The sequence below is a fragment of the Nicotiana tabacum genome, chromosome 11 (assembly GCF_000715075.1).
Source record: "Nicotiana tabacum cultivar K326 chromosome 11, ASM71507v2, whole genome shotgun sequence".
In the NCBI taxonomy this organism is placed as follows: domain Eukaryota; kingdom Viridiplantae; phylum Streptophyta; class Magnoliopsida; order Solanales; family Solanaceae; genus Nicotiana; species Nicotiana tabacum.
Genome location: NC_134090.1, coordinates 2,675,626 through 2,696,893, shown reverse-complemented (window position 1 = coordinate 2,696,893; position 21,268 = coordinate 2,675,626). Strand labels below are relative to the sequence as shown.

At 35.4% G+C, this 21,268-nt stretch overlaps 2 protein-coding genes across 9 annotated transcripts; both read right to left on the bottom strand.

Annotated features, from left to right (window-relative positions):
- Window positions 1-2,015: 2,015 nt before the first annotated feature.
- On the bottom strand, window positions 2,016-5,972 carry LOC107810124 (inositol diphosphatase DSP1). Its single transcript, XM_016634864.2, has 5 exons — window positions 5,665-5,972; window positions 5,449-5,542; window positions 2,829-2,889; window positions 2,679-2,722; window positions 2,016-2,572 (listed from the first exon to the last, which is right to left on the bottom strand). Exons 1-5 carry the CDS (start codon window positions 5,889-5,891, stop codon window positions 2,387-2,389), a joined length of 612 nt encoding a protein of 203 aa, XP_016490350.2. The 5' UTR covers window positions 5,892-5,972; the 3' UTR covers window positions 2,016-2,386.
- A 1,635-nt stretch (window positions 5,973-7,607) lies between these two features.
- Window positions 7,608-15,613, bottom strand: LOC107827195 (E3 ubiquitin-protein ligase COP1). Of its 8 annotated transcripts, none has more exons than XR_012696360.1 (14): window positions 15,138-15,602; window positions 12,819-12,896; window positions 12,441-12,596; window positions 11,397-11,753; window positions 11,156-11,313; window positions 10,995-11,060; window positions 10,672-10,750; window positions 10,192-10,347; window positions 9,981-10,079; window positions 9,284-9,388; window positions 8,951-9,130; window positions 8,527-8,637; window positions 8,190-8,424; window positions 7,608-7,756 (listed from the first exon to the last, which is right to left on the bottom strand). XR_012696360.1 is itself a non-coding variant. In XM_075224646.1 (14 exons), exons 2-14 carry the CDS (start codon window positions 15,462-15,464, stop codon window positions 8,254-8,256), a joined length of 2,067 nt encoding a protein of 688 aa, XP_075080747.1. In that variant the 5' UTR covers window positions 15,465-15,469; window positions 15,552-15,588; the 3' UTR covers window positions 7,832-8,253. The 8 variants fall into 8 exon arrangements, 6 of the variants coding, with proteins under 6 accessions (XP_075080747.1, XP_075080745.1, XP_075080746.1 ...); XR_012696361.1 differs by having other exon boundaries at window positions 7,608-7,741; window positions 12,441-12,620; window positions 12,722-12,896; window positions 15,138-15,516; XM_075224646.1 differs by lacking the exon at window positions 7,608-7,756 and having other exon boundaries at window positions 7,832-8,424; window positions 12,441-12,620; window positions 15,138-15,469; window positions 15,552-15,588.
- Between the last annotated feature and the right edge of the window lie 5,655 nt (window positions 15,614-21,268).

Genomic DNA, 21,268 nt, shown 5'->3' with positions numbered 1-21,268 from the left:
TCATGAGCAGCACCCAAAGAGTAATATTTGTGCAAATCACCCCTAAAGATTGAAATTATAGTCTAATGGTTGTTGTTGCAAACCTAAGTATTTTTTTTTTTTAAAAGAAAAGTTATATCACTTTGATGTGGCTTCAAATCCAATCAAAAGCCATTATCTCTTTTGAATTGGCTGGTCTTGTGAATCTAAACATGATTGGGCTATAGCTTATATTATCATGGTCGAAAATGTATTTCAACTCAAACGGGCAAAGCCCAAAGATTCTTGGGCCGGAATCAAGTTGAAACCAACTTTCTTGTAGGCTTATTCGTAACACAACAAGTACACAAAGGTGTACTACTATAAGGAAAAATCTCACTTTATACCCATTAAGCCCAAACTATTTATCCTTTAATATCCAAGCCTAAACTATTTACTTTTCCTACATATGAAGCCCAAACTATTTACCCGACCCACCCATTAGCTATGTGCCTTCTCATTTGAAGTACAGAATGTTAAAAACATTCGGCTTCATTTTTGCAAGCTTTCCAGACAGTGGACTTCAATGGATCTACTTCTTCTCTGCCAAATCGATCTTCATTAAGAGGGTCAACCCAAGCTATTGCTCTACCTCCTTCCCTTATCATTTTTATGTGTGTATGAAGACCCACCATTATTGAGCTTGAAGCTTCTGAATTTGAAATTTTATTTTGATTTATTGTTTAATTTGATGTGGGTGCTATAAAATATTGCTTATAATACCTTCGAGTAAGCTTCCTAAATCTGAAGTTTTATGTGTGTTTGAATATACACTATTGTTGGCTTGAGGCTCAATTTTTATTTTTGAAGATTTCTTGTTTGATTCAAAGTGGTGTTATTAAATATTGCTTATAGTAATTTCTGGAAGTTCATACTGAAATTTGATTACATTTGAAGTTGATTTGAGGTGTTTGAGATTGAATCTTTCAGCTGAAAATCGAAGAAGAACACAGTTACCAAATAATATACTGCTATACAATACGTTGTAGGAGTATATAGCTATATTGCAACAATATACTATTATAGTATACAATATACTGCAACAGTATACTATAATAATCAAAGAAGAACACAACTACCTAACAATATATCATTACGTTATACAATATACTATAGGAGTATATAGCTATAATACAATTGTATACTATTATAGTATATAATATATTGTAACGGTATATTATAATAATGTGCAATATACTGCAACAATATGCTGTAATAGTATACAATATACCATAATAATATACTATTTTAATGTAATAATATAATGTTGAAGGAAGAACATAAAATATCATTTTCATATATTGTATGCTATTTTGGTATATAATATATAATTCAATAGTATATAGTTTACTACAATAATATATTGTTATAATATACAATATGATGTTATAATTGGGTCATTTTTAATTTTTTAAAATTTTTAACTGGATCCTTTTTAAATATTTTAACAAAGTTCTCATGCTTTTTACAATTTTTTTTTCTTAAAAGAGGTGTTAGATGGATTTCCATGGAGATATTATTTATTGTATTAGAAGTAGATGATGAAAATAATAATTATTTCTCTTCTCGATACTTAACTTTAATGGGAGCCTACGATTTCACCTCTTGTTGGCTTTCTCAGGTTCTCGCTTCCCTCCTCACGTAATATGTCAAGAATAAATTATGGGCACATTTTAATCTCATGGTTTAAGAATAGCCTCTTATGACTTTCCATTTAACTTTATGAAAGCATAGCCACAATCATGATTCCCCTATCTCCTTTCACTAATAATATTACCCACAAAAACTACAATGGGTAGAAGAGTAATTAGCTTGGTGGGTAGAAAAACTATGGGTAGGTAAGGTTAATTAATTTAATTTTTGTGGATAAAGCTATAAAACTCCCCTACTATAATTGATTGATTCCAGGTGAGTTGGTTTTGAGATAAGGTTGAGTAGCAATTTTGAAAGACATTTTTGGAGGATCCGAGCAACATAATTTCAAATGACTATCTACTGAAGGAACCCAAATTTATAACAGCTTTCGCCTTTCAGCAAGTTTCCAAGTTCTTACAGTTCAAACTGAAGAAAACACAACTTTCCCTTTTCCCTCTAATATGCAAAATAATGCAACTATACAACTCTCAATCCATATCAAATGAACACTAAAAAATAGGAAAGGAGGAGACCCTTTTATCATAGGCCATAGCAACATCCATCTACTTCCTACAAAGAGAAACTCCGTCCAAATGATAAGAAGAATTTGATACTAGCGAAAACCATAAACAAAGTTCATATGAGGAATCCAGTGCTCATGGGACTGGACTCAAATTGATTCAGTTAAAAATGCAACGCCAAAATTGCCTCTCGTACTGTACATCTTATCCAATTAATTCTTTGTATGTGAACAGAATGTTGGCGGCTGCTTGAAGCCAGAAATGTCAAACAACTCCATGAACCTCAGATCTGATACTCTAGCTTTCTCAGCAGCATACCTTTGGTACTCATCAAAAATTGAAGTAAGGCACCAGTTCTGTAATTTTCTGAGGCACCCCACAAGACAGCCAGTTCGGTGCTGCATCATATACCACACGATGACAAAAATGGAGGTCAGAGGAATGTTGTGTGATTATTTATATAAGAAAGCCAGAAATTTTAAACGAAGAGAAATGAAAGAATACCTTTCCTCTTTTGCAGTGAATTAACAGAGGGCGATTCTTTTCATCTACAAAAAGAACCGAGTGAAATTGTAATACACAAATAATTTAGCAAAACTAGTGGACAGAAAACTAAAGCAAGAGAGAAAATAAAATGCAACCTTTCAAACTTACCAAGGATAACCCTCAAAGCTTCTCTTATTGTTTCCTCTGGGATGTTGACCAATGGTGGCTCCTGCATGAGAAATAGTCAAGCTCTTATCCACATGAAAATTTTTGCTTCGTATTAATAACTAGAAAAGAATAACAATAAGAACATTCACATACACGGCTTGCATATCATATGCAAATTCTAAAATGTCTGCAAACAAGACATAGCACAATGTTCATATATGCTGCTACTAATGTTTTTAGTACGTGTACCTTCCGGTATAGACTGCGACCATAGCAATCCTTACATCATAATTTCAAACCATCTCCATAATAAAAATATATCTTTTCACTTAACCAAGAGCTTCAAATATCCAGATACGTGGTGGTAAAGTTGTTACAGGACAAGAATAGACAAGGACGTTTAACCACTCAAAGCCTCAGTTGAGGAGACAAAGATAGACCAAAAAGGGTAGAGTAGCTTTGTCCAGCATTCAGACGGCAGAGAGAACTCATAGCTAGCATATGATAATTAAAAACCAAAAGCATAGAAGAGGGTATGACAAATACGAAAGATTTCAAGTTTAGTAGGCAACGATTCAACTTCCTCTAAGGCTATTCAAGATAAGAAGGTAATAAAAGAAAACAGTCATAACACATAAGACTTGATTAGGGGATATATATATCAAATAACATTATAGATATGACAAACTAACAGCAATAAACTTGAGAAACCTACAGAATCGTCCTTTTTTCTCCTCAGTCAATCATCTAGTTATCTTCCTGTTTAGCAATCCAATTAGTCAGGATAAGCAAATTTTGGAGAGTCCTACAGCTAATATGACCCGCTACTGGTGAATTAAAAAAGAATGCAATTACATATTGGCTATTGCTAGTGGATGAATTTCTTTATCTCCTACGCAACAGTTGAAAATTTTCTCCAAGGAAGTGCAAAACTCCAACAGGATCAACTACTACAATAACACCTAATCTCACTTAGAATGCGCAAATTGGACAATTTTTCTTGAGACTTTGGGAATCCACAAGAAACTCCCTACCTCCTATCTTGAATTATGAATTATTTTGGTTGCAGCATTACCTGTACTGTAACACTACTGAAACCAGGGAAATATTTCACAAACTGAAGATCTAAAGCCAATGATAGTATAATTCAATTGACCTTTGTAATTCCCTAGATACAATTATGCATCATGGCTTGGTTCATGCATCAAGAACTGAGGCAAGCTAAAATCTAGTAAAAACAAATAGAAGGAAAACAAAATAAGTGCTAAGAATGATCAAGTAGCACTAGATGCAGCAGGACCTTATGAAGTATGGACCGCGACAAGTAATGTTGAGTGGTGGTTGAGAAGGAATCAGTAGTAGGAAGCTGTAGCTATACTCGCATTTGTTGTAAAAGCAGAGTGCAATTTAAGAGGAGAGAGGAATTTTAAGTAACTAGATCCTTGAGAGAAACATAGAATAAAAAATACAACATGAAGCTGCAGGTGACAAGCTTCTGTGGTGAAAGACTTTAAACATATTATAGGCCTTGAGCTATCTGAAAACAGACACATCACATACTTTTGTGTTCTTTACTCCTATCACATACAGAACTATCTCAACTCCTATTTGATGAATATAAAACGTGAAAAACCTGCAGTTTAAAACAAGAAAACCTCAAGTACAAGTTAAAGACTTTAGCATGACTTAAACGGTTAAACTAGTTCTTTAGAGTCTGAGCCACAAAGGCCAAATATCTAGTTCATTTGCACGACAACTAAAAGAAAAACCAAGGGTCACTCCGGTGACTACTCCAACGGACTGCTAAATGACTAATATCCGAGACCACAAAGTTTATAACCCCATCTCCTACAAACTAATACCACAAAACCTTTTGACTTTGGTCCTTGAAGAAAAATGCATCCTAATGCCAGTTTAGTCAGAAAATATTGATTATCCCTGTCATGCTATACAAATCAGAATAACTTCAAACATGGAACAATTAAGGATGAGAACAAACAGATTGATTAAGTATCCATGTCAATAAATAGGCTTCTTCTTGATAACCAGTCAACTAACCCCCACTTTTACATTCTGTTATAGCTCCAAAACAAGTCACTTACCTAATTAGAGAGCAACACCAATGTGTTTCCACCAACAGCCGACACATAAAGAGAAAGAGTGAATCGATTTTTTTTAGTACAAACTTCAAACAAGTCCTTCTGCTAATGCTTATAACCTGTATAGGTTTTGGCTGAGGACTGCGGATAAGCTAACTATGCACTATTTATGTAAAAAAATTTTAATGACGGTGGTGTTCGGGCTAGCTTGAACTCACATTGACTATTCCACCGAGTACCTATTACCTCCCGACCAGCATAGGTACCAGATGTATTTTTGAAACACCAACTTGGCGTGATATTCCAAAATTTATTTGATCTATGCAAAAAAAATAATGAATTACAACAGCTTCATGCATTGATATATCAGATAATGATCGCATGGCTTTTAACTTTAACCACAACTCTCACGATTTCCACAGTACAGAACGTTAAAATGTCTTCTTTTTTTAAAATTTCAGTTCTTTCCTCTCTTTTTTGGTCAAATCGAGATAGCATGATCGCAACATTCTATATCATACCTTGGATCCTTCAATGGCAAATTGAAAAGGCCGAATTCCATTCGCATTTAAAAACTCTACATTCGCTTCAGGATATGGCTCCGGACACAAATATCTACACACAATATATTCAAACAAAAAGAAAAATCAATAACAATAACATCGTTAAAATAAATTAAAAAACGAACTTTAAGTAACAAACACATGAATGAATGAATGAACGATCGAACAACTAACATGATAGAGCGTAGGCCTAGGGTTTGCAAAAAGGAGAAGTTAGCAATATCAGGGAAACCAGACCGAAAAACACCGTAATCAACCATAGAGAAATTGAGAGGCGGAACGAGTAGTCCTTCAGTGGCGTCGATTGCCGGAGAAAAATTCTCCGGCGAAACGTCGGCGCCGCCGTCGGAGTTTTCAATACTGTGACACGTGGATCGATCGTCGCCGTTTTCCAATCGCATTGCTCTGCGGTGGCGCCAAGTTAAAGACAGAGATTACGTATTTGATTAGGAAATTGAAAAAACTATAAAAAGAGTTTGAATGTGAATTTTATTGTACTTATAAAGTGAGTGAATTTCAAGTGCTATTGGATTTGGTTTGATTCCGTGGAATCTTGAGGAATATTTTAGATTCCTTAGATTTCAGAAGCTTATGCAAAATAATATTTTATTTCGTTTTTATTCATTAATCTTAGTCATTTTTATTTAGTGGATTCTATATTAATAATTTATAAATATTTAATAAATTTCTTTAAAAAAATATGATATTTGAATCAAAACTATTAGGTTCGGCTGAACCTATTTTTGAACTCTGCGGATTCACTTCATCTCAAGTTCAACATCCTATATTAATTGTTTGCACTCGTTTTATTATATTATTACTTTTAATATAATATTTACTTTGATTAATACTTTAATTTATTATATCTTATTATCAAAAGAATTGATGTGGACAAAAAAGTATAACAACCAATTTGGTGTTTGTGGACTGTTATATATGTTTTTCCATTTCATTAATATTTTTTCCTAAGCATTAAGCTTTCTGTGTATATAATAAGTTATGAATTATGAGAATATAAGGCCTTCTCATGTTTTGTTTTGAAGCAAAATTATAATTTAATGTAGATGATTAAGAAAATAATTTGATTTGGCCTATGACCATAATATATCATGAAATAAGGTATCCTCATTAACTTATGATTTATAGCTTCAAAATCGAATAAACATAATCGCAAGTTAGTCGTTTGATATATAAGGTAACTCATACCTAACACATCTAGAAGTGACTAATTTTGGACTAATCTGATTAAATTAGTTGTTTAACTGTTTATGGATCAAAATATAGTAACATTAAATCTAATAAGTTGGAAGGTGATGAGTAAGAGAAGCCAAGTGGGAATTTGGTATGCGATAAGTTGTCCATATTTGTAAAGTCCTTTTTGGACGGTTAAACTTACTGTATTTTTGTGGTTTGAGATAAATAAGAAGAAATATTGGGCACTACTACTTTAAGATGGGCAAGGAAACAAAAGCTTCGAAAGGGACTTTCTAAATTAGTACACTCAACCAATTTTATTACACCAACTTGGAAACCATTGGCATTCAGTTATAGGTTTTCTTGAAATCTTTACCATAATATATTGAGTAATAGTTGAGTCCTGTATGACTCATTAGCCATAAATGGAGGCAAGTGCAATATGAATAGACTTCATGTGTCCAAATACTTCGGCAAAAATAAATAAAAATAAAAATAAAAATTTCTCTCTCAATTTTTGGCTATTGTTCAAATTAACCTCAAGGTGAAGTTCCATTAATAGTCAAGGGTAAACAAGACTTTTTTCTTAACGGCAGAAGAAGAAAGATATAAGAGAACAAGTTGAAAAAGACCGGCAATATATGTTATGATGTCACATATCGATTATGAGACGTGAAATTTATCTCCTTATATTGGAAGTTGAGTCAGACCCGTCTCAATTCTTGATTTACTTCATGTTGAGTACATCTTGAGCTAGCTTTTAGATTTGAATTAGATTCAAGACCCATTTATGAACATTAAATTAGGTTCAAGGTCCGTGGTGGTATGATAGGATAGAAAGGGACCAAAGGCTCGAAGTACTTTACTGTCGTGCAATTTTGACTACTCTTTTTCTTCCAATCAGATAATGATAAGACAGAAAGGGACCAAAAAAAATTTCTTGAATTCTCTGTATCAATTTAGTACCATGTGAGTGTAGTAGTAGAAATGGAGAGTAATAAAGACTCCTGGTAATTGACATGAGTGGCAAGTGTGAACTAATGTTTACAGAATAGACCTGCAAAATGATTATCTGAATCACTAAATCAGTAAATCAGATGGCAAAATAGAAATGGAGACTAATAAAGACTCCTGGTAATTGGCATGAGTGGCAAAATGATTATCTAAATCACTAAATCAGATGGCAAAATAGTTTTTGCACAAACAAGTAAGCAATTCAAATTTAGCAAATCTACCATTGTCATGTTTTCACTTCAATTTTCACTCTGCTATCTTGATTTCCAGATGCTATAAACACAACTCCTGAATCTAAGACATTCTTTTAAATTCAGAACCGCAGAGAAGAGATACATACTATCTATAAGAATTATGCGACTACTGTATAATCACCCGTCAAAAGCTAACAGACTTGGCTATAAGGAACCACCAAAATCAAAAACCAAAGTTAGCCTAATACTCTGGTTATTCACGTAGTACACCGGAGAATTGCTGTAGAGAACTCGTACCTCCTTTCTTTCTTTAGCAAGCCTCTTCATCAGTCAAATGTTAATCGATCATTCAAATGTTATATCAAGCAGCAAGGACAAGTACTTTTATTGTCCCTTGACTATTTGCCGTTAGAATTGTTGGGCTGTCACGTTTCCAACAAACAGCACTGATGAAATATGATCCCATGTCCTCATCTGGATCATTCTGATCATCAGAACCAAATTTGTGCCAAGCTGCTGGCTTAGAAATTGCCTGTACATGTATTACAAACTAGATTAAGTACTGGAAAATGATGTTCCATCGCTCATGTATCTGGATAATGAGACTCGTTGTCAAATACTTTCAGAAATATACCTTGTGATAAACAAACACTTCATTTGTCTCACTGCCACATGCAAGGTATTCGCTGTTTACTGTAAGCCCCACAAAGTTCTTCTCATTTGCATGTCCTTTAAAAGTATGCAGCTGAAATTAAAAATAGAACAAGGATAATGCTGGTCAGAAGTTTGACAAGTCTGTCGAAGAGAATATCAATTCAACTTCATTACATTATATGAGTGAGAACCAGCATTAAGCAAAACTATAATCTACCTCTCCTATCCGTCCCTCACTTTTTCTTTTTTCTAATTCCTTTTAGTTTATGCCTATGGTCCGTATTGCAATGGTTTTCTCAGATTAATTGCCTCTCAGGAATTAGATAGGCGATATCTTAATGAGAGCAAAATGTGATTAATTTCTGTATTCAAATTGAGAAAATGACCAGAGCATGATTACTTACTGGAACATTCTCCCTGACATCCCACAAACACAATGTACTATCTGTTGAAGCAGAAGCTAACTCATTGTTGGATAAAAACTTTACATAAGAAACAGCTTTACGGTGCCCACTGAAAATATGCAGTGGCTGGCTAACATTTCTCAAGTCATAATAGTGAATGTGATGATCGGCAGAACCCACCTGCAAGATATCGGATCATGCTTTAGCATAGAATTTAACCCTTTAACATAAGATACTATAATTGAATGCATTGATGCAAGGGGAACCCAAAACAGCTTTTGGGGGACCCAAAACAGCTTTTGGGGGACAAGTAAAAAGGAAATGAGAACTTACAGCTACATGAACACTGGATCCAGGATTATACTTCACTGAGCAAATGTTAGCTTTCATGTCAATCGTAAGAACGCTGGCTTCCTGCTTCGTGCACCAAACTTTGACCTGTTGAGAAATTAATTTAAGCTTATTCCAAATCTTTACAAGTATATAACTCGCCAAAACAACTTTTGTTCTTTCGGTTTAGCACACTTTAACTCCATTGTTGGACCACACAAGGCGCAAACCACAGCACCCAACATTGTTCACATTTGAGGATTGTGCTTTACTTCAGTACAAAACCTAATATATATTCTATAATACAGGACTACATATACAAGGAAAATAAGCCATGTTGGAAGTAACTATTGTCGACCACTCTGAGGATCTTAAGCTCTCAACTTAATGTCCAGCTTCTGAACCAGACCTTAATCAGAATATGTCAAACTGCAAATAGATGAATCATCTGTATCTTATCCCTATACTTTACAAGAGAAATTGAATAAACTAAACTATGATAGTCACTCCTACCATAAATGGACACACTGACTTAAGATCTCTGGGCGAAAAGAAATCCAATATATATAAATCCCAATTTCATCTGCCTCACTTGGTCAAAATTGTCAACTTTCAGACACAATATGATTGTCACTCCAAACATCAGATTAGAAACATCTCAATTAGAGGAAAAAGCACATAGCTTGAAGTTCTATGTTACCTTGCAATCATCACTACCAGACACAAGCAGAGAAGGTTCAGTACAGCAAAAGTCAACACTCCATGCTCGTTTTTCATGCTCCTCATACTCCATCACACTCTGTAATAGAAAGTGTAATATTATCTCATCAGATATAAGTGGATATCCACATAAAGGTGCTTTTCATGACCTAGATATAAGAACAAAATAAACATCTGGAAGATGATACTACCTGACGAGTTGTAACATCCCAAACCGTCACTATGCCCTCATAGTCACTGCTTGCTAACTGGTTTTTAGTGCACTTGTTCCAGCTCAAACAACTTAATTTGGATCGTGTAGACATTTCAACAACAGGACATTGCGCATCTGCTGGTTCGTTTACCACCTGATAAAGAGAACATACAAGAATTACCTTCTATCTTTTCAAGAAAGCAGATTTTATAAAAAAACTCAAATCTAGCCAAATTATTGAAATTATTTTGACTAGGAACAGTGATAATCTCAGTTCAACTAAACTGAACACTGATTTCTCCCAAAACATTTCATTATATCAATAGCACATGAAAATCTCAAAATCCTATCTGGAGAAGAAAAAGGGGGCTAGAAGTCAAGTCTAACTAATAGACATATCATTAAACTAGTAGCAGAAGGTTTTCTGGTAGGAAAATTTGCAGAATTTTAAGAAAGCTCTCACGAAGCATGAACTAACCGATGCAAACTCAAAGACCTTAATTCTTCGTGACACCCCAGCAGTAGCAAACAATTCATCATCTCGGTCAAATTCAATACTGTCAAAAAGAGGAAATTTTGTGAGGCAAGAGTTCTTGCAAAAAAGAGTTGTACTGGGCTTAGTAAGAGCAAATAAAACCTCTTGGCTATCAATGGTTTATACTTAAAGAAGGGGATTGCTATAATGTATCCAGAAAAAAGTAAGTCAGAGTACCATAGTTTCCAATAACCGAATATCCCTAGTTCTAATTTCAAAAAGTAAGTTATATAATTGAATTATTCTAAATGCAATGAACTTCGTACCTTGAAACTATATTGGCTGAGTGGAAAAGGTCAGAATGTCTAAGTTCAGCAACAACCCTCAAACGACTACATCAACAAGCACAGTAGAAAAAAGCCATAAGCCCAAATATATAGGATAATTTCAAGTCAATACAAAAATCATTAGATGAAAACTGATGAACCTGTATCGCGTAAAGGTAGACAGAACAGATTGAAAATCTTCAAGTCCCGCAGAATAACCTTCTCTATTCATGACATTTGCTACCCTTTCCTTCTGTTTCTCTGGCTGTCTTGCCCAATAGCGCCTCTTTTGCAGGTAACAGGTTTGAAGCTCATTGAACTGCTGACAATTGAACATGTAAGAAGAGAACATATGAACAATGAACAACATCAACAAGCACAATGATAAATTACAGAATTGACCTGTGCGTGAACACGTTTTTTCCTTGCTATTGCCTGTCCAGGTTGATTAGGATGCTGTGAATCTGATCCACCGTGGTCATCCTTCCATTGAACAAGTTGAGAAATCCCAGGAGCTCCTGCATCAGTGTTCCTGGTCTGTGTAGTACCAACACGAACTTGTTCTTGTGAACCGACAGAACTAGAAACAATTGCACCACTTTCCTTATCTCCCAATGAAGGCCTGACTGTCATTGCCGAAGAATCATCTACTAGCATTCTCATTTTCGCTGAATATCTACTCCTTGCCCTATATAACTCTATTCTACGCTTCTCCACAGCATTTATGTCTTCTTTAATGTACTTGAGATCATTTTGGATCTAGGAAATGTGCAGGATACAATCAATAATCTGCTTGAGTCTTAATTAATCAGCAGAGAGAAATGAGATTAAAACACAGTATATTCTATACAATATATATATATATATATATATATATATATATATATATATATATATATATATATATATATATATATATATATATATGTATTTGTATGTGTCATACAGTTTTTAGAGAAGAAATTTAACAAAGAAGACGATTTGTAAGAGCACTCCAAATATAATCACCTTAAAATGGGTAAGAATGAAAGAAATGCAAACAATACGTACAAAAGGGGAACTCTTAGACATGGTCACATGGGTTTAATCTTTTCAAATAATAACCAAATATGCACCCTCCTTTCTTAGCAAGTTACAGGAGACAGAAGATAGTTAGAGCTTTTCCTGAAATTTACGACTTATATTGCAAAAATATGTCACATTAAGTGACGGAAAAGGCATGCTCAAGGTATCTACCAACTCGATATGTTGCTTTTCCCCTTATAATATTCAATTAAATATTCTTTCTTCGGTTAGAATGCAAAGATATTGTACAAGAAAAGCAAATCCCTACCTGCAGGAGGGATGTGAAGTAATAGAATAAAGTACAATAAGTTTTCAAGTTGACAACAGATAAGCTCAAACTAAAAGTGAAATGTGCAAGTCAGCAGAAGTTCAAGACAAAACCTCATAAAGCTCTTCAACTTTTTGCTTCCTTAAACACTGGAGAAACTCAAGCAGAATCTGAAGATTTGTTTCAGCTTCTTCTTGTTCCATTTTTCTTTTCTTTTCCATTAGTAGTGATAATAAACTCTCCAGCTCTTTGATGGACACATCGCATCCCTGCCTAAGAATCAGATGAGAATCCTGAACAGATATATGGAAATAATCCCGAAACACTGGCAGAGAGTTAAAAGGCAAATTCATCTGAGGCTAAGATGGCAGTTGCAAGAAGATAAACAAAGAACCTGACTAAAGAGCAACTGAAATACAAAGTCAGGAACACTCTCCACCAAAACTAAGTTTAATGGACAAAGCTTGTTTAACTTTCCATGCACATCTGACCTGCTGTATTGCTTGACGAAGTTGTTCCACAGGTGTTGCACTTTTGGCCATTTGGCGAGCAGATCTCTTCATCAATAACTACACAATGGAAAAAACTTTAACACAACTTGGTTTGACTGGCAAATAACCTTCGCAAAATGTTAACAACATTCATTAGACTATAAAAAAGGTGAAGTAATGACCATGAAACAAAAGCAAAGAAGCAAAGAGAAGAAAAATGCAAACAAACGGAATAAAAACTAGAATAAGAGGTTTGTCAATCAAGTTTTCACTCCAAAATTTAGCCCATTGTAGGGTTGTGATAGTCTGATAGAATTTGTAAAAACGTACAACAAAAACTTGAAGGGGAGATACAGATCAAACCAGAGTAACGTCGGGTACATTTATATCTATGAATTAATCGAAGTAAAGCTTGATATAATAAACAACAACAACAAACCCAGTATGTTCCCAGCAGGTGGGGTATGGGGAGGGTAGTCTGTGCACAGACCTTACCCCTACCTAATGCAGATAGAGAGACTGTTTCCAATAGACGCTCGGCTCGAAAAGGGTGAGAAGAAGAAGAAGAAGAGGAAAAGCAAGAAAGGAAGAGAGAAGAAAAAGAGGGAGATAAAGAATAAGTAGTACCAAATAATAGCAACAAGGAATACAATACCTGAGACGAACAAAACCACATAACGCAATAAAAATCTAAGAATATGAAGGGACATGCGTGCTACTAAGACTATCGGTGAGCAACTAAGAAACTACCCACTAACCTTCTATCCTAATGCTCGACCTCCGCACTCTCCTATCAAGGGTCATGTCCTAGTGAGCTGAAGCAGCGCCATGTCCTGTCTAATCACCTCTCCCCAGTACTTCTTAGGCCTACCTCGACCTCTTCTCAAACTCGTCATGGCCAACCTCTCACATCTCCTAACAGGAGCATCAATGCTTCTCCTTTTAACATGTCTGAATCATCTTAGCCTCGACTCCCGCATCTTGTACTCCACTGAGGCTACTCTCACTCTGTCCCGGATAGCTTCATTCTTAATCTTATCTCTCCTGGTACACCCACACATCCATGTCAACATCCTCATCTCTGCTACTTTCATCTTCTGCACGTGAGAGTTTTTGACTGGCCAACACTCAGCCCCATACAGCATAGTCGGTCGAACCACCACTCTATAAAACTTACCCTTAAGTCTTGGCGGTACATTCTTATCACATAAAACACCGGAAGCGAGCCTCTATTTCATCCACCCGCTCCGATGCGATGTGCGACATCTTCGTCAATCTCCCTGTTACCTTGGATAATAGACCCGAGATACGTAAAACTATCTCTCTTGGGAATAACTTGAGCAGCTTGATATAATAAACATATTTCTAAAATACCATAAAATACATTCAAAAAGTCCATATAGAGAGTTGTTCATCCTAGTGAAGGGAACTTCCTCCCAGCCACAGAAATGCAATGTATTCCAACCAATATTTGTCATTGAGGAAGCATATAAAATAGCTTTGGTAAATCATTAATACCCGTAATCATCAGCTGACTTGAGAATTTTGAGCAAAATTAAACATCAATGTCTTGCCATGACATTCAAAGGCCAGCATGATAATTCCTTATGAACCTTTATTTTTTTAATTCCTATTGGACTTGCTCACAAAGACCAATTTTTGTTCGGCTTTTCCAAGTTATACGAAAACAGCAGGTAAGCAGGATGAAACCAGATTCCTTCAAAACATTATAGTTGTATTATCAGAACATGATAATTCTTCTAGGTACATCAAAAATCTCACCTTTAAAAAAAAGCGCCTGAAGTCCAATTCATCTCATCTGCTTTAAATTCTGCTCTCAATTTAAAAGGTACTATTACCCAGTAATGCCTAAAAAGCTACACAACATGCTGATCTTAACAGAAGTCACATACAATACATTTTCTGTCTTCGTTCATTTTTTTTTATATTTTGTCTTCGTTCATGTACATTTCAAAATAAATTTGATAATTACCAGGTGTTGATCCACGGTGTAAGCTATGGGTTCAACAAAACCCAATTTCAGACTAGACCTGCACCGGTGTTTACACCAAACCATTTATCATGGTTAAATTATAAATTAAGGTGAAATTGTATAGTAATTACTATAGTTTAATAATAAGAGTGAATGTGAAGATATGTGGCCAGGTGCGGGTAAGTTTTTATCCCCGGTTATTAGCATTTGAGGTCATTGGCCTAGAATCTGAACCCATAAAATTCAAATCCGGTATACGTTACATCATGTATAAGCGAAATTCACATGAAACATCCAAATTTATGGAAAAAGCTTGAAAATTTTACCTTATTGAGTAGGAAATTAGGGTAAAGGTGATTAGTAGTCAAGTAATGAGAGCAACAAGGACAATCACTTTTGTTGTGAAGATGAGTAACAATGCACATGTAACAAAAGCTATGTCCACACGCCGTCAGAAAAGCATCCTTTATAATTTGCATACATATCGGACATAACATGTCCTTATCCACTTCCTCTTCCTTCTCCGGCACCGGAATTTGCTCCTGAAGCTCCACCGTCACTGCCGCCGGTGCTGAAGTTTCACCGGCATTCTCCGGCTCCGATTTCACCGTCGGAACTAAAGCTCCGATTGAACGCTCTCCTCCTCCTCCCATCACTACTGTTGAAGCTAAGGTTCGAATCAATTTTGCTAAAAATCTGAATTCATATATGTATGTACTAATGTATGTATATATGCTTACGAATGAAGAAATCGGCGACTGAGAGAGAGAGATGATTACTCTGTGTGTGTGTGTGTGTGTGTGTGTTTATGTTTTGAGTTTTTGTGAGGGTGTAAACGGACCACGTTGGCGGGTACCCGCGTATTTTCAAAACTGGAGAGACTTGTTAATGCGACCGCCTCATAAATATCTCTGGCTGCCGTTATTTTTTGTAATCCTTATATATAGTTTTCTGCACATACAAGTAGCCGAAAAGTGTTTTTTCGGCTGCTGTCAATACAATATATTTTAAAAAAACAAAATATATTGCTTTTTTAGCCTCTTAAAAATGACCTTTTTTAAATTTAAAAATAATATAACTTTAAAAAAAAAAAAACATGTTACGCAAAAATTTATGAATTATTTTATACTACAAATTTCAAAGTTTTTTTTCATATTTTTTTATGCTCAGTCAAATAGGTTCACGCTTCAAAAGCTTTTTGCCTTTTTTTAAATTTTATTTTAATTTATATTTAATCAAATATGTATACATAAAATGGGACAAAGTATTTCTTAAGTTTCATACTTATCTTTTTCAGTAGAAAGATAATATGTATGCTCCATTATATTTGCCTTATAGGTCAAAAGTCTTCTTTAATTCTTAAGATTTTATGCCAGATTAATCACTTTCACATAAAATGATGTGAAGAAATTAATAAATGAAAATGAGTGACATATGTATCTGATCAGTCGGATTTTTTGCATCGTTAGTTTATAAATCTTACTACGAGTTACTATTTGTTTTCCAAAGCTCTTTAGTTGTTGTTTTTAAAGATCTTTTAATCAAATGTTTTTAGAAATGAAATAATAAAATATACAAGTTAAACTTTTTTTAGAGTTTGTTCAGAATAATAACTTATCATAAATTGTGTGACCAAGGAAACAATTTAGCTATTAAATGCATGGTGATGGGGATGATGATACTAAAAAAACTTAGCCACAAATTGATAATGAGTTCGACATTACAATTTAATGCATCTCTAGCCAAACCTCTCTCACATCAATTATCAAGACCATAGATGGGACTATACGTAAATGCAATAAAGGAGAGTCCTTAAAACTTGACCCTGAAAAAAGAGGGAAAACAATTAAAGTCCTCTGTGAAAGGCAATCCGATACACAAGGTATTTCGTGTTCACACAAGATTCGAAAAAGGACTGCATCCCGAGGAGTGTTATGTAGAAAGTCTAACATATTAATTGATGCTTCCACGGCTCGAACTCGTGACTTATAGGTCACCGAAAAATAAATTTACTGTTGCTCCAAGACTCTCTTCTGAAGTCCTCTAAGTAGTGGCGAAGCCAGGAATTTTGCTAAGGGTATTCAAGATTTAATATACTAATATATATATATATATATATATATATATATATATATATCAAAATATAGTTTTTCCGACAAAGGTTGTTCAACTCACCACCTTTTTTGTATATGGCTACGCCTCTGCCTCTATGAATACGTTAGTATGAATGTGTATGAATGGCATATTTTATATTTATTGAATTGGTATAAATAATAAATAAGCTTTTATTGTAAATTCATTGGTTGACAACATGTTGCGGACAAACCCACATTTTTAATTCAATACAATTAAAAAAGTTTGTTAAAATTTTGATGTTCAACCTTGTTACGTTGTCATTATAAAGGTAGTGATAGTGGACCAGTGGTGTACTTCCATTGACTTAAAAATGTTAATCCTACTTTAAAAAGATTAGATTAGATTTAATTTTCACTTTAAACAAGGCTAGAAAGAGAGCATTTTCTAAAAACGAGTAGTGTGTTTATGGTTCGGTTTGGATTCGTTTTTTCCTAAAAAGAAACCAAACTAAGTAAATCGGTTCTTCAAATATTGGAACCAAACCAAACCAATTAAGTCGGATTTTTATCGGTTTTGGTCGGATTTTCGATTTTTCAGTTATTTATCGGGTTTTTTCTTAAATATGAGATATATACCACCAAACACATATCTCGGAGACTACATTTTCAACGTAACACTATCAAACCAATTGCTCTTGAGAAATCTATTATTTACCAAGATATATTGATGATAATTGAATCAAATAGTGATGAATAATTTAAGTACTCAATTAAAAATTAATTATTTTTAACATGAAATAAATTCTTGTACTTAGCAATAGAAAACTACCAACCAAACTAGAATGTAAAGGCAAAGAATTAAATTATTATAATAGTAAAAAACTAGACTAAAAATATAAACGACTAATATGTACCATAAAATTTTAGAACCTTTATATAAAAATATATATGTATATATGTGTAATAATAAATTTAAATAGCTACTTCTATAGTCGATTTTGTTCGATTTTTTCCGGTTATTTTTTGATTAAAACCAAAACCAAACCACTTTGATCGGTTCTTAAAATTCAAAATCAAAATCAAACCAAACCTAAAAAGTATCGATTTTTTTTATCGATTTGGTTCGATTTTCGATTTGATTAGATTTTTTCGATTTTTATAAACACCCCGTGGCTAGTGACTAATCCACAACATCAGATGTGGGATTGGCTGATTGATTTTCTGTTCACTTGTCAGAAAACTACTTTTATTTCTCTCCTTTTGTTTTCTCTTTATTGTTTCTTGTCATTACATTTTGGATTCTTTTGTAAGATCCCTGAAAAAAGGTGCCTGCTAACGTAGCCTACAAACGAATTGATTAATTTGGTGCATCAACTATCATAGGAATACGCTGGGATGAATAATATTCCTTTATATTTAATTAGAGGTTCTGTATTCTAGTTTTATGTGTGAAAAAAGTTTTGATAAATAACATTTTTCTTTTTAATAAGCTTTACGCAACAAAAAATCAAGTTAGTCAAAACCCTAATTTAAGGTCTCATTGGGCCATCAATTTTGGCTTTATTTTTTAAAAATTTTTTAAAAAATATTATTTATTTATAAAATATGATCATGTTTTGGAAAAAAAATTAAAAATTTTCAAGTTCCCCAAAAAATAATTTTTTGATAAAAAGTTTTCTTCCACTTACAAAATATTAATTTTTTTTAAATAAAATAAATATCTAAACACAACTTTAATTTTTAAAAATTACTTTTTAACACAAATTCAAAAATTATTTTTTCGAGTTTCAATCAAAACTACCTCCTAACGCCGCCTAAATATCGAATACCACGTGAAAACAAAAAAAGAACCCACCAAAAGAAGACGGGAAGAAACAAAGGAAAAGACAATGGATTCTCATAAGTTACTTTTGGTTCATCTTTCTGGTGCAAAGTACTGTCACGTAACCAGAAAATGTTAGTTCCGAGAAGAAGAATATCTGTTTGAATCAATCAATACCGAACAAAAAGGGTCAAATCTGGTGGCGGTTAGATTACGTATTTTGAGTTATTCATAATTAAAGCTTTATCTGCGAATAGGTTGAAGAAACTTATTAATACTTGATCAAGTTACGACAAAAATTTATTGAAAGGAGAAATTGCAAAAGAGGTTACTCTTTGACCAAAAAAAATATAACTCTTGGTTCAAATGAATATCACATGTCTCATGTCATTGTCTTTTTTTTAATTTATATCGGAGTCTTTTTCTAGTAAACACTAATAGTACTGGTGCAGAAAATATCGAATAGAAAATTCTTTTTAATATCCTAGTTCGAAAACTAGTTGTTACAGCTTCATCAACGATGCTTGACCTCGACCATTATTGACCTCTCGACCACGGCTCTCGTCGACTCTTCGACTATGAGTCTCGCTGCTACCTGATCTACCTCGACTAACGACGACTCGAGAATTCTTTCTTTAGCGTTATCTTATCTTAAATATTTTAGGGCAGATTTTGACTCTTACAGTTAGTCCCTCCGCTTATTGAGGTCGGCCTCAGACGGGCTTGATGAGTAGATTCTGTTCATTGCGGTCGAAACAATTGGACGAGTTGATCGAGTCGTGATGACTGAGGCGAGCTGGCAAGTGGCCCTTCGTGAGCCGCAAATTTTGGAGTTGTGTTGTCCACGAATCAAGGTGACGTCACGACCTCATACATCATCATGACGCGCATTCCCGATACGTCGCTCGTTTTGTGTGGGTCTCCTGATTGGTCCTGCTGCTTTGATTCCGATGCCAGGTAATGATGAGCCAATTTCTCGATTTTGACGCCTGAATTCTTATAAATAGGGATGTGAGGGTGTAATCCCAAACTTTACAGATTTCCTGTATCGAAACCCTATATCTTCTTCTTCCTTTTCCATTGTTATGCATCTTTTCCTTTTGTTCTCGCGATTCTTATGTTTTTAACCCTCTGTTGTTTGATACCTTCCTCTTTTTCGCTGAAAATATGTCTAACGTACCTTTTGGGTCCAATGAGGGAAGTGACCCGGTCCCTCTAGCGATTCTTCTTCCTCCTCATGCGGAGAACGTTCCCACTGTTGTTGAAGACGGGTGCTTCCCGACTATGGAAGAGATAGTTCCTCGTAACCCCGATGTCAGGTCTGATTTCTCAAAATTGCCTGAAGCCGAACCCGAGACCTTTAAGTCGGCGATGAAGGAGGCTGATTTATTAGAGCTCAAGGCGAAATACGGCCTTCCTGATCACGTCGAGTTGATTCGTGTCGTGTGGGATGCGGTGTAGTACCACTGTCTTGGGTATTGCGCATTCTACGCCTATCCCTTTCACGTCGGCTACACTCTTCCACTCCTCCCGCTGGCGGAGGAATTCTATCACTTCTACGGTATTTGCCCGGCTCAACTCGCGTCGTATGTCTACAAGCTCATGAGGATACTTACGAAGTTCGCGGAATTAGTCGGGGTCGAGATCACACTTCGACACCGGATGTACCTATTAGCCCCCAGCTTTTATAGGGGGACGATGCTGGACCTTCGCCACTGATGAGGCAAATGCGTGGTGGTGAAGATGGACGACAAGGCTAATCGTTAGTTCTGGCTCAACTTCTTCTTCGTTAGAACTGAGGACGTGGTGGCCAACGTCGACAGCTTCCGTGAAGCTTGGAATTGCACTCGTAAGCACCTCACTCCCTTGCATGTAGGTACTTGGTTTATTTTGCTTAGTTGTGGATTCTGACCTCTCGTTCTTTTCTTACGCAGTCAAGACCTCGCCTCCTTCTTTGGTCGAGAACATTTCTAGTTGGGTCAGTCGGCTCCTCCCTCATATCACGGGGATTCGTGAGTGGCCGGTCTTCTTCAAGAGGTTTGGGTCGGCTCCCCCCTCGACTTGTAAGTTACTCTCGTCTTTGTCCTGTTAGTTATTTCTCTTTTGTGGTTTGTTTTGGCTGATTTTCTTATCCCTTTGTACTTCCCTTAATTTCAGCTAGGGGGTCCTCGAGGAGGTCGAGAGCTCCCGCACCTACGTTCCGTAAGAGGAAAGATGTTGCCTCTTCGGCGCATGCCCCTTCTATGACCGCGACTAATTCTGCTCACTCCTCGGTCCCACCCGCTGCTGCTTCAGCATCAATTTCTTCTTTATCTGCGGAGACTTCGGCCGTGGAGCCTTCGGCTTCTCCTTTGCACTGTCTCATAGATGAGAAAGAGGAGTCGTTGCCATGTGATGGGGACTTGATGCCCCGTAAGAAGAGATCGGTGGACTTGATGGGTGATTTTACATTTTGTGAGACGACAATTATTGTCATTGAAGACGATGTCGGGCCGACGTCTGAGATTCCGAGGTTGGTGGAGGCCGATGAGGGTGTGCCTCTTCGTTCTGCGATGACGGA